Below are 13,548 nucleotides of genomic sequence, written 5' to 3' on the forward strand. Positions count from 1 at the left end.
GGGTGTGATGGGTGAATCCCTCCTCCCCCTCCCCCAGCTCCCTGCAGCCTGCAGAGCACAGCACGCAGCAGGGGGATCTCTGGTGAGAGCCACACTGCCCCCCTGTGGACAAGGCTGCTCCCAGTCTGTCTCCGCTCAGCCTCACTGTGGCTGACCTCCTGCTGACCTTTCTGCTGACCTCCCTTTCCCACGCCTTGACCCCTCAGTCCTTCAGCGTCGGCTTCAGCTCAGACGGTCTCTGCTCCGACAGCACTCCTCTTCGAGCTCCTGGGCCAGGCTCAGTCCTCCTGTCGGTCAGCAGCCGATCCAGAACCTCACCCTAACCTTCCAGTTACCAGTCCAGAGCCTTGGCCAGTGACCACTGCCCCACAATCACCCCACACAGCTCCACACTGCCCCCAAACTAACCCCCACCCTGCCCCCACACAGCCCCATACAGCTCCACACTGCTCCCTCACTGCCTTCAAACCGCCTCACACTGCCCCACACTGCCCCCACAGCTCCACATTGCCCCCAAACACAGCACACAGCTCCACACTGCCCCCACACTGCCCCACACAGCTCCACATTGCCCTCAAACACAGCACACAGCTCCACACTGCCCCCACACTGCCCCACACAGCTCCACACTGCCCCCAAACACAGCACACAGCTCCACACTGCCCCCAAACAGCCCCACACTGCCCCCAAACACAGCACACAGCTCCACACTGCCCTCACACTGCCCCACACTGCCCCCAAACACAGCACACAGCTCCACACTTCCCCCACACTGCCCCACACAGCTCCACACTGCCCCCAAACACAGCACACAGCTCCACACTGCCCCCAAACAGCCCCACACTGCCCCCAAATACAGCACACAGCTCCACACTGCCCTCACACTGCCCCACACAGCTCCACACTGCCCCCAAACACAGCACACAGCTCCACACTGCCCCCAAACAGCCCCACACTGCCCCCAAACACAGCACACAGCTCCACACTTCCCCCACACAGCTCCACACTGCCCCCACACTGCCCCACACTGCCCCCATACAGCCCCACACTGCCCCCACACTGCCCCCACAGCTCCACACTGTCCCCACACTGCCCCACACTGCCCCCACACTGCCCCACACTGCCCCCATACAGCCCCACACTGCCCCCACAGCTCCACACTGCCCCCACACTGCCCCCACAGCTCCACACTGCCCCCGCACTGCCCCACACAGCTCCATACTGCCCCACACTGCCCCCATACAGCCCCACACTGGCCCCTCCCTAAAATTCCCATTTCTGTGGTCCAGACTCTGGGCCAGTCTTGGTCGGGATGGAGGTAGCTGGACTGTCCTGGGACGTCCTGAAGTTTGACCGCAGGCAGAGCCTGCCCTTCATCGCCCGAGGTTCTCTTCACTGCGCTCCACGTATCGCGATCTGCTCTTTTTCGGGGGTTAGCAGGTGCAAAAACGACCAGCGTGCCGAATCCTACTGCTGCCCGCTTGCGGCTGGTGAAGGGGAGCTGGCTCTCCCCAGCGCGCGCCGTACCACACCAGGGCCAGGCAGGGCGTCCGCTCACAGAGAGGGCCGGCGTGTCTGGCTCCTGGGTGAGCCGGCACAGCGCGCCTGTCCAGTAGCCTCAGGGCAGCCCGAGGCCGGACCTCCGCCGTGGTCACCATCCGGCTGCCGACAGGGAGCGGGGAGGCGGGACGGCGTGGCCGATCAGCTCTCTGGCATTTCTGTGGCTCCGTGCTGACCTGTGTCAGGGTTTCCTCCCTGCTCCTGAAGCTGACGTACTGGGAAAGCCCCGGCCAGCAGGTGTGACATCATCACTTCGTAAAGCTGGGATTCAGCCCCGAGCGCTCAGGGGGCTGCAGGGTCCTCAGCTGGGTTCCCGCGTCTCGTGGTCTCTAACGGCTCCTGATGAGATCTGAGTTACGTCAATGGAACTGGGGGGCGCAGCGCAGGGCAGGCTGGGAGTGGGGCAGCGCTGGGCTGGGTGCACAGGAAAGCCAGAAGAAAAGGACAAAGAGCAAAGACCCACATTTAGACACGACGGGCAATGCTGGGTTAGACCAGGTGCACGGCTGGCGGATGAACGGCCCTGGCCCGCTCAGGTGGGTTCTAAAGGTTGGGATCGCTGTGCCAACGAGCCCACCTCCCAGACACGGCCCTGACACTCAGAGGAGTGCGTCAGCACCGCGCTCCCGAGACCAACGTTTCCACACCTGTCTTCCTCCTGTCCCAGGGCTGCAGAGCCCACTCTTCTCCGGGAGGAGCAGAAACCTGCAGCCTGGGACCCCCTCGTCTCCCTCTGACAGGCAGCCGGCGACATTAGCGCTGATGCCAGCTCTGACGCGAAGGCAGGCACGTTCCTGCCTCCCTCTCTGAGCCCTTCTCCTTTTCGGTTTTAAGTCTTGTGAATTAAACATGCAAACGCCGGAGGAATCGTGACGTGGGCCGCAGTCCGCGCGTCACGGGGGCTGCAGACCCACATCCCCCCCCCCACGCACCCCCTCCACAGTCTCCCCCCCCCGCCAACAACACAATCCGATCTCTCCTGATCAGAATTCTGGACCGCGCTCCAGAACACGCAAGCCGAGCTGCAGAGCTGCTCCATCTGGTTAAAAATTCATGACCAGGCAATTAATCTGCAGTTGCCTCACCCTTCCACTCTCCCCCACCCTCATCTGTATTCCACACGCCTCTCCCTCCCCCCCCAGCTCTCCCTCCTGCTCGGCTCGCTGTGTGTTCTGTGTGTGCTGCTGCCTCCAATTCCCTCTGCACCCTGCTCCAGGACTAGCAATCTGTGGACTCTCTTTCTTTCCTTTCCCCTCTGCCTCTCTCTCTCTCTCTCGCACTACAGCAAACCTCTCCTCTCCCTCTATCGCCTCTCTCCCTCTCTGGATCGCAGTAGCTACCTCCTCTCCCTCTCTCTCTCCAGGATCGCAGCCCTGCAATCTCTCCCCTCGCTTTCCCAAGTCCTTAAGCTCTCCCTTCCCTCTCCCTGTCAAACAGCAGGCCTGTGGCTTGCCTGCTGCAGCAAGAGTGAATCAGACTGTCCCATTCCCAGTGTGCAACTCTGCGCATCGTGTCTGCCTGGTCCCCGTGCGCGGTGGCAATTAGTCAGAGAGCTGCGGAGTCCCAGCGCCGAGGAGAGAGAGAGTGTGAACGCGTGTGAGAGCGCCAGCTGTTCCAGAGCACCTGTGCGTCAGCAGTGCTCGTGTCACAGCCGTGCGAAGAGGTGAGAGCCTCAGTCTGGCTCAATCAGGAGTGCTGGGCGTCCGTCCTAGAGAGTCACCCGAGCTGAGAGTGAACCTGGCAGTCCCATAGGCCTGTGGTGTCTCGGCGCAGGGGTGCCCTGGCGTTAGTGGACCGTGGTCAGGACTGTGCACCCATGCTAAAGTTTTACATAAAGTTAAATAAAAATTTTGCATATATAAATCCCGATATATAAAAAGTAGTTGCATATGAAGTCGTTTCCATTTTAAGGCTGGAGGTTTGGAGAGCTGGTGCTCGTCTTCAGTGTTTGGGGAGCCCCACTGACTGCTGGAGTTTCGAGGCACTGGGGAGGAAGAGAGGGAGAAAAGCTTTATCTGGACGGGGCTCTGGGGGCTCAGCTCGTGCTGCTGTAAGGTTCGTGGTTCTGCAATGCGTTAAGCAGGCCTTCTAGAGAACAAGAGCGTGCATCTCTCCTGTCTGATTTTTTTAACACGTTAACGGTCTGGTCGCCGCTTACTGAACACAGGGAGAGTGACCTGTTGCTTAGAAATCCGCCCCTCCCTGCTACAGGCGCCTGTCACAGGTCACAGGAAAGTGGCCAGCGAAGCCGGGAGCCAGTGCTCGGGGGAAGAGGAGCTGTATCGATCACTAACCGATTGACTTTGGTTTAAAGATCCTCGTAAAAAGTCTTAGCACAAAGACCCATGTTGCTTGTAGGCCTGTACGTGAGCGTGACCCCCTCACAGGCCCACCCTCTCTCTCTGAGCTGCGCACGCGGGAGGCGTCTGTCTCCCTAATACCCAGGCTCGGGGATTTGATTGCTGTTGTCAAGCCGGGATAATTACATGCTCTGTGTGCGTCTGAGGATGAGCTAGCCGGCTGGCATTTTCTCTGTTGTCTGATCTGCGGCGTGATGGGCAGGGAGGCGCAGCGGCAGGCTGAAAGGAACGGCTCGGCTTGGCAGCGCCTGCTTCTGTCCTCACGCGCCGCGTTGTGCCAGCAGCGGCACACCGCGCCGATGAAAATAATAATTATGCCGAGCGCGTGGAATTCAGAACCAGCTCCAGGCCTCGCAGCCTCCAGGTTGACGTGAGGGGGATCAGGAAGCTCTGGAGCTCCAGTTTCTTGGGAATCTGTAACTGTGACACCTGGATCTCTGTGACAGCTGACGAGTGCGATTGACAATAAAGATCTGCCCCCCCCCCCCACCCCCACCAAACACCCCTAACATCCAGCACTGAAAAGTCAGTCATTTAAATTATAATACCCCCTTGGTTCCTTTGTTCTGTCTTCTAATTGTGCAAGCCTGACCCCCATAGCCAGACAGACTCGGATTTGTTCTTATACTGTGCAGGGCTCAGCGGTGCTCTCTGGGCTGATCCTTCATCTGAAACACAGGGGAGGCTCCTTCCAGCAGCCCTGCCCCCTCCCTCCTCCCCGACACTCAGTGTTCCACGTGGCCTGATGTCATGTTGCCCGGCAACAAAGCTGTTTACCCCCCCCCCCCCCACCCGCGACAAGCTGACCTCCTTCTGTTGGTATTACCGCGCGGCGCTACAGCGGCGCAGGCTCAGCTACCACTGTAACAACCCCAGGAAACGGAACGGATCCGGCCCGGAGACATGGCGGAGTCGGGAGCCTGTACTGGAGAGAGCGTCCACCAGAGGTCAGTGTGGGGCCACTGGTCTCCGCGGAGGGGCCTGGCTCTGTCCTGCTGTCCGGCCGCTGGCCACTCTGCGTGGACTGAGTTGTGTTCTCTGTGATCAATCTCAGTATTCAAATCCGGACTGAAGACCTATTACTACAGCCTAGCCTACTCACACCTCACATCATAGCCTGCTGCACCCATGGCTGCTGGTGCTGCTGTCCCGGCCATTGTGTGTCTCTGTGTTGGCCCATCTGGTAGATACATCTGTTCTGACCCAACTATCCTATTCTCCACCCCACATGTCCAGATGGCGCCCGGGCTGGGCCCCTTCTGAGTTGGATGCTACATCACTGTCATGGATCCAAGAGAGACATCGTGGATATAGCTATCGTTTAGGAGGATTTTGCTGGTCTACAGCGATCTGCATGGAGTACTGACATACAGAAGACATGATGGATGGATGGATTAATACCCCCATTCATTTACTTCCTTTTTTTAAAATTATATAATGTTAGCATGCCCAGAGGGTTTGGGCAGCCAGTTGACCTTGGACCCCTAGAGGTTTTTTTTCTCCTTACTGAGGAGTTTTTGATACCTCTCCTCTGTTGTCTTCTGGTCTTTTCTGTTCCGTATTCACACCATGTAGGGTCACTTGCATTGTTAAGCGCCTTGGGGCGACCTTGTTGTGAAAGGCGCTATATAAAAATACATTGAATTGAATTGATCCTCCGCAGGTCTGGGGGCCTGGGCAGGCAGGGAGCCCCCATCGAGCCCCTTTACTCTTCCCTCTGTCACTGTCTCTCCCTCCCCAGCCTCAGCCTCCTCCCCGCGCTCCCCGCCCAGGTGTTGTGCCAGAGAGTCTGGCTTCAGGCCCGCCGCTGCACTGGTGCGGAAGGGGGAAAGGGATTAATTACTTTAATTAAGACCTTAATTAACCGCTGGTCGCGGTTAATGCGGCTGACGCTGCTGGGTCAAGGTCAAGTGGCAATCCCAGCGGATAACAAGCTCGGTTTAATTAATCCGAGTAATGGCGTCGCAGGAGAGATGGAGACTGCCAGGGCGCTCCTCCCTGTGTCGGGTCAGCTGGCCTGGCGTTGCCATTGACGCTGGCAGAGGGGCACCACACCCAGGGCGGCACAGCTACTGAACTGCCAATCGTGCTGCAGTGGGATGAACCACCAGCTTCTCCAAACACAAGGGAGGGAGGCAGACACTTAAAGAAAGACCCTTTGGCCTGGCTGAGTCAGCGGTGGGAAAGCGAGGGTACAGGGATCAGAGGTGCAGGGTGCAGGCTGGGTACACTCATTCATTCATCAGTTAATCAGAAGGGCGGCACTGGGGTGTTGGCACCCCGAGCTGCGGCCTCCTACTCCGCTGGTCCTGGGTTCAGTTCTGACCCTCTCTGATGTAGTGGCAGACTCACTGGGCAGCTGTGTGTGTCTGTGTTGTATGCATCGAATTGTGAGTTTGTGCATGGGTGTGTCTGTGTGTTGTGAGTCTGCTTGTGTGTGTGAGTGAGTGTGAGCATCTGTGTGTGTAAAGTGTGTAAGCTCTATGTGTTATGAGCCTGTGTGTTTAGTGTGTATGTCTGTTGTTTGTACGTGGTGCGTTGGTGTGTTGTGTGTATCTGTATGTGTGTTGTGGGTTTGTATGTGAGTGTATCTTTGTGTGAATGCATGTGTTGTGTGTGTGTGTAGGTGTGTTGTGTGTGGTGAGTGTGTCTGTATGTGTATGTGTGTATGGTGTGTTGTGTGTGTTGTATCTGTGAATGCATGTGTTGTGTGTGGTTGTGTCTGTATGTGTATGTTTGTGTTGTCGTGTGTTGTTTATGCATGTGCCAGTCTGTGTGTATGTCTACGTGTACTGTGTGTATGTGTGTGTTGTCTGTGATTGTGTGCCGGTGTGTGTTGTGCGTGTGTGTATGGCAGTGCGTGTGTGTGTTGTGTGTGTGCCAGTGCACCTGTGTGTGTGTGTTGCGTGTGTGTGCCAGTGCGCGTGTGTGTATTGTGTGTGTGCGCCAGTGGGTGAGTGCGCGTGTGTGTATTGTGTGTGTGTGCCTGTGCGTGTGTGTGTGTTGTGTGTGTGCACCAGTGGGTGAGTGGGCGCGTGTGTGTGCCAGTGCACGTGTGTGTATTGTGTGTGTGTGTGTGCCAGTGCGCGTGTGTCGTGTGTGTGTGCGCCAGTGGGTGAGTGAGCGTATGTGTGTGTGCCAGTGCGCGTGTGTGTATTGTGTGTGTGTGTGCCAGCGCGCGTGTTTGTGTGCGTCTGCGGACTGGAGTGGGAGGGGCTGTGGCTGCACCTGCCGTGCTGATGTGAGCAGTGGAAAGAGGAGAGAGAGGAGCAGGAGGCAGCAGCCATCTGCGTCAGTCTTTTATCCCAGCCGCCCCAGCCAATCCTCGAAGGACACAGCCGCTGTCTGCTCTCGCGGGAGAGAGGCCCTGCTGAGCCGGGAGCCGAGCCACAGAAGAGCCCTCTGAGCCTGCTGGGCCACAGCAGCACCAGCCAGCCTCAGGACAGCACTGCTAGAATCAGCCACATCACAGCACAGATCACACAGCAATATCTCACACACAGACACAACACAAACTGGAATGCTACAGAGCCCTACACAGACAATACACACTAGCTGAATATCTAACCAAGATAAATAACAGCAAACAGAAACAGACCCTGATGAAGGACAGGCTCAGTGACCACAGCCTGACCATAGAAACTGGACACAGGCAGACCTGGCTGTCCAGAGAGGACAGGCTCAGTGACCACAGCCTGACCATAGAAACTGGACACAGGCAGACCTGGACCCCCAAAGCCGACAGGCTCAGTGACCACAGCCTGGCCATAGAAACTGGACACAGGCAGACCTGGACACCCAGAGCCGACAGGCTCAGTGACCACAGCTTGGCAATAGAAACTGGACACAGGCAGACCTGGATGCCCAGAGCCGACAGGCTCAGTGACCACAGCTGCCAGAATCACAACAGCTCCCAATCCTACTGGGAGAGGGAGGAAGGAACTCAGCTGAACTGGCAGCCCAGTATGTGATCTCCTGTCACAGCCTGAGGAACAGTCAGCCTGTCTGTCAATAATGCTCCATAAATTGTATGTAAATGTCCTGTGATGTGTCTGTATTGTAAATGTCTGTAGATGTTGTGTTGATTGTACTGTATATGCTATGGCAACACTATAATTCATCGGTCAGGCCAATAAAGCTTCTTGAGTTGAACCTAGAGAGAGGAGAGAGGAGAGTGAGGAAGAGAGGGAAAGGAGCTACATATAAAGACAGAGGAGAGAGAAAATGGCAAAGTGGGTGACAACTGGAAAGAAACAGAGAGCAGTTACTCACCTCCTCACCTTTGCTGCCGTTTCAGAATCCATGCCTGCTTTTCTGCATCTATACTGCCCCCTGCTGGCCTAAGACGGAAAACACCGTAGCTGTCAAGATGGAAAAGTGCTGTACTTTGTATGATATCTCACTTTTATACAAGATTTTCTCAGTTACTGGAAGGGTTGTGTTGCCCTGCTCTGTACGTCTCCCACTCTCTTCTCTCTGTTATGTGGAGGAGAGCAGTGGCGTGATGAGCTCGTGTCTGCAAGACCGTACAGCAACCAAAATTCTTCCCTAATCGATCAGGGGCAATGATTGATTTCTGAACTGCGCTTATTTATCAGCGATGTCTCTGTTGCAATAGACAGTTAAGCTGTGCTGTCGACTGAGCGCTGTGCTGACATGCAGGCCAGCAGTAGTATTTGTCACTCTTGCAGATTGGTGCTCAATCGCAGGCTAATTGGTCTGGTTTTGTATCTGGGGCGGATTTGTACATTTGCGTTCAGCTCTTGAAGGGTCCAGCGGGATTTGTAATCACTATCAACAATCTACCGTTTGCTGTGTTTCAGAAGGGCCCTAGTTGGGGAGTCATGAGGTGTCATGAATGCAGCTGGCTGGAGCTCTGCGGAACAGGCAGACGCTCACCGTGTCTGTGTCTGATACCGTCTCTCCCACCTGTGTCTGTTCGTCTTTCGATTTACCAGCTCGCCAGAGCTGCTTCGTCAGACACAGCAGCCCTGCAGCCGGTGTCTTTGACACTGACCTGGAGGAATACGTTCTGCTAAAAGTTCTGAAAAGAAATAAGTTCTGCTTCTGGGCAGAGCGCTGTGGCTCAGGATCTGCGCCTGCAGCTGGAAGGTTGCTGGTTCGAATCCCGTGGCTGGCAGAGGAATCCTACACCGCTGGGCCCCTGAGCAAGGCCCTTCACCCCAGCTGCTCCAGGGGCGCCGTATAAATGGCTGACCCTGCGCTCTGACCCCCAGCTTCTCTCCCTGTCTGTGTGTCTACTGGAGAGCAAGCTGGGGTCTGCGAAAAGATGAATTCCTAATGCAAGAAATTGTATATGGCCAAAAAAGTGATAAAAAAATAAAAGTCCGAACCCGGGAGCAGTCCTGTATCAGCGCTGGAGATCCAGAGCTCAGCCGGAGAGAGAGCTCCAGCAGGGCCCGTGTCCGGGAGCAGGGAGGGGGGCCAGGAGACCTGGCGGGGGGCTCAGCTGGGGAACGAAACGAACAGAGGTAGGGAGAGGAATCCTGCACCGGTGCGCGGCACTGGAGCGCTGGAGCTGTGTGGGCCCTGCCCCCTCTCTCCTGCAGTCTTCAAACACCACATGACTCACAGATGAGTCATAGACCCCCCCCCTCCTCCTCCTCCTCCCCCAACCATCTCTGTGTTCTGCTGCTCCCCCCAGCTAACCTTGAGAGAGAATGAGAGAGCAGAGACAGGGGGAGGGGGGAGGGGGGGCTGGGATTGTGCACTCCCAGCTTGTCTCCTCCCGGCTGTTTGTCTGTTCGCCGGCCGGGAGCAGAGCACCACTGCTCCTGCTCCTGCTCCTGCTCCTGCTCCTGCTCCGGCACGGGCAGCTGGCTGCCATCGACGCACTGCCGCCCACAGGCGAGCGAGCACCCGGTCTGACACCTCCCCCTCCCCGCCCACACACTCCCACGCCCATCCTCCCCGACACCTGCCCGCCTCCGGCACACATCCGCCGGACACGAGCGGCCCACAGCCCTCCCAGAGATCCGCTCCCGCTCGACAGCACCGGCGCCTGAAGTTGTATCAACGGACGTTAAGCTGGACATATGAACAGACACCTTTTCAGAGGGGAACTGCAACAGTTTCGGGGGCACCGATGAGGGCCTTTCAAACCACGATAAAAAATAAAATGTACACAGTAACGTGTAAAACCTCCAACTGACATCACAAGCTAGACGAAATTTCCAGGCATGCACAGCACCATATTCTGCGATTCAGAACCAGGCAATAAAACCTCTACTGCGGTGAAGCAGCTCTATTACAGTGTAAACAAGCAGGCTTGTGCACACATCTCTTTTAATCCAGTAGAAATGTTGCTCTCGACTTTGAGATGGTTTTGCCAAAAAAACGGCACTTGTGAACTCTGCATACAGATCACGTGGGAAACTTTCTGCGGTGACCTGTCTGCTGCATACCCTGCACTTGTTCTCTCTGCATCACATTACATCAGTCATGGCAGGGACTAGTGAGCAGGAAGGGCGGCTTCACGGCACAATTCGCACAAACAGCACGCTCCCGTTGCGACAACAACGGCCCCTATACCATACAGAGATTGAACGGTCAAGTTCACAATGTTGTGCTTAATTCGAAACGTGTAAAAAGTTTCCACACTGTCAATGAATTTATTGAGCTTCCGAGATGTAATAATCTGATCAGTCTGAGGAGTTGGGACTGTAGTTCCCGTTTAAGGATGTTCAGCTTGGCACGGTCTTATCGCCCCCTGCCCTGCCCTGTGTCCTTAATGGTGACTGCTGTGCCAGGGGCAGAGTGTCCCAGGCGGGGCAGGAACACACCCTGTGCCAGGGAGTGTGCCAGCTTCACCAGCCAGCCGAACACCAGCAGGCTCAGAGCCACGGTCCAGCACCACGTCACTCCCTCTCCGACAGCACAGGAACAATTCACCATTTGAAAAATTCCTTGTTTTCAAATACTGTAAACGCCCCTGCGTACAGCAGCGTCAACAAAGGATCCCCATCCTTGTGTGTCACGCTGTCCGATGTAGGGACTGATTAGTTATGGATCCTATGCAGAAGTGGAATCACCAGGTCAAATCCCAGACGCAGTCCGAGGTCAAGGTCGGAAGGCAAAAGCCAACAACCGGAAGTGTATTTTATTATTTTCTGTGATCCAGAGCCGTAGTCCAGAAGTTAACTTAAGGTTTTATCCACAAAACGAGATCCGAAGGAGAAGTCAGAGGACACTTTACTGTAAAAAGGTGCTGTCCTTCAGATGAGACATAAAACCGAGGTCCTGACTTTCTGTGGTCATTAAAAATCCCAGGGTGTGTCTTGTAAAGAGTAGGGGTGTTACCCTGGTGTCCTGGCCAAATTCCCCCTGGCCCTTACCAATCATGGCCTCCTAATAACCCCCATCTCTGAACTGACTTCATCACTCTGCTCTCCTCCCCACTGAGAGCTGGTGTGTGGGGAGAGGACTGGTGCATCATCCAGGTGGGGCTGCACACTGGTGGTGGTGGAGGGGATCCCCATTACCTGTAAAGCGCTTTGAGTGGAGTGTCCAGAAAAGCGCTATGTACTGTATTTGTAAGGAATTAATTCATTATATTGTATGCCCTTGTGTTGTACTGTATTATGCCACCCCTATGTTGCACCTGCCTACCGTGACCTGTCAAGAGACAAGCCACCAGCAACCCGAAAGCCATGAGAGGCTGAATGGTCTCTCCTCATCTGCAAACTTTCTTTTATTTTAACAGTTTGCAGTAGGCAGCACGGGGAAACACGAACTTTCAAGCTGAAATACCGCATCGCGCTTTTCCCTCGAGGGGGGTTTGGCGCCCTCTGGCGGGGCTTTCGCTGTAGGACAGCCCGGCGCCGGAAGGAGCCGCCCGCGGGGACGACCCAGTGAAGGGGGGCCCCTGGTGGCGGTGCTGCGGAACTGCAACGCCTGCTAGTCCCGAGGTGTCGCTTTGAAATCGCCGAGACCGCTTCGAGACACCTCAGATTCACCCACCCTGCTGCTGTACTGGCGGTTGTCACTGCGGCAGCTTCGAGTACGTCTCCCGTAGCACACTACCAGATCTCACGGGTTCTCCAAAAGCGTTTATGTATGACATTGGATCGCTAACGAGACTTGTTTTTTAACCTACTGATCATCGAGGTCTTAAGTTCTGACAGAAAAAAAAAACACATATTTGAGTAAAATGTACATAGATTGGTCTTTGTTATTTGTTTAACAAGCGTTTTAAAAAACAACAGCCGAGGTTGTTATAGTAACGGCGGCGGCTGAAGCGCAGTATTCGGAGGCGCTTCGGCGGTTGATTTTCAAAACGCGTTTTCTGTTTGTCCCGCTGGCCCTCGCGAGGTGTTTTGACCCCGCCGGGCCGCCGTGTGTTTGTGTTGATGGAGACGAAGATGGCGGATGAGCTGGAGCGAGTGCGGATCTCCGCCGCGGAGCTGAGAGGGGGAGCGGCGCTCGGACGCAGCCGGGAGCACAGCCCCCGAGGCGGGGAGCCGACAGGTGAGGGCTCAGGCGTGAGGCGAGAGAGGGCGGCCTGGCGGGAGGAAAACAAGCGACCCGCAGGGAAACACGAGTGTCAAAGGGGGCGCCTTTCTGACCACCCCCTCCCTCCTCTCGCTCTCCGACTCCCGAAACTCTTTGAACCCCCGAGAGTGTGCGAGCGGGCGGCGGGATGGGCCCTCCACACCCCCGGCGGCCTCGCACGTCCAGCTCCCGGTCTTGCCCGCTCCCCGAGCAAGCGACCCGCCCGCCCGGGCCCGGGCTGCTCTTCGAAGGCGCCAAACTCCGCGTTTCAAACTCGCACTTAGTACCGGCGCCAGGGTGTCACTCCTGGAGCAGTTTAGTTAATGCTCCAGCCTCTCTGCTGTTAGGGTTACTGCTGCTGACATTGACTTTGCCTCGGCGCACTCTGTGCTGCGGTGTTACAGTTGTTAGAGCACTTTTTTCTGTGCTTTCGGTGACAGTCGGGACTAGTGCTCCAGGCACGGCAGTGTTGGTGCTGTTACTGAGGTCACACTGTCTTCACCACACACGTTCCCGAGTGCACCGCTGTGCTTGGTTAAGCAATGTCCGCTGTAGCTGGTCATACAAGCGCGTTTGCAACAACACTATGAGTTATTCCTATTCCCACCCTTCTCTACCACACACTCTCACTAGAAAGGGCAAACTGGGGCGCTCACCCTGCGGTCTGTGTGGGTCCTAATGCCCCAGTATAGTGATGGGGACACTATACTGGAAAAAGGCGCCGTCCTTTGGATGAAACTTAAAACTGAAGTCCTGTCTCTCTGTGGTCATTAAAAATCCCAGGGTGTTTCTTGAAAAGAGTAGGGGTGTTACTCCATTGGCCTTTACCAATCATGGCCTCCTAATAACCCCCATCTCTGAACTGGCTTCATAACTCTGCTCTCCTCCCCACTGAGAGCTGGTGTGTGGGGAGAGGACTGGTGCATCACCCAGGTGGGGCTGCACACTGGTGGTGGTGGAGGGGATCCCCATTACCTGTAAAGCGCTTTGAGTGGAGTGTCCAGAAAAGCGCTACACGAGTGTAAGGAATTATTATTATTATTATTCAATTTGTCTTCCTTAATTTTCTTCCTACTTCTTTGCCAGTAACACATGGTACGCCAATGACTGCACCAGA

At 55.8% G+C, this 13,548-nt stretch overlaps 1 protein-coding gene across 1 annotated transcript in view; it reads left to right on the plus strand.

Annotated features, from left to right (window-relative positions):
- The first annotated feature begins 11,728 nt into the window (after positions 1 to 11,728).
- smg6 (SMG6 nonsense mediated mRNA decay factor) overlaps positions 11,729 to 13,548 on the plus strand; it is an 83,351-nt gene continuing 81,531 nt past the window's right edge. The window contains exons 1-2 of the mRNA XM_069184574.1: positions 11,729 to 11,940; positions 12,252 to 12,407. Of these exons, the coding sequence (XP_069040675.1) occupies positions 12,290 to 12,407 (118 nt within the window). The 5' untranslated portion in view covers positions 11,729 to 11,940; positions 12,252 to 12,289. The remainder of the gene's footprint in view (positions 11,941 to 12,251; positions 12,408 to 13,548) is intronic.

This window comes from Lepisosteus oculatus, chromosome 26 (genome assembly GCF_040954835.1).
Source record: "Lepisosteus oculatus isolate fLepOcu1 chromosome 26, fLepOcu1.hap2, whole genome shotgun sequence".
NCBI lineage: Eukaryota > Metazoa > Chordata > Actinopteri > Semionotiformes > Lepisosteidae > Lepisosteus > Lepisosteus oculatus.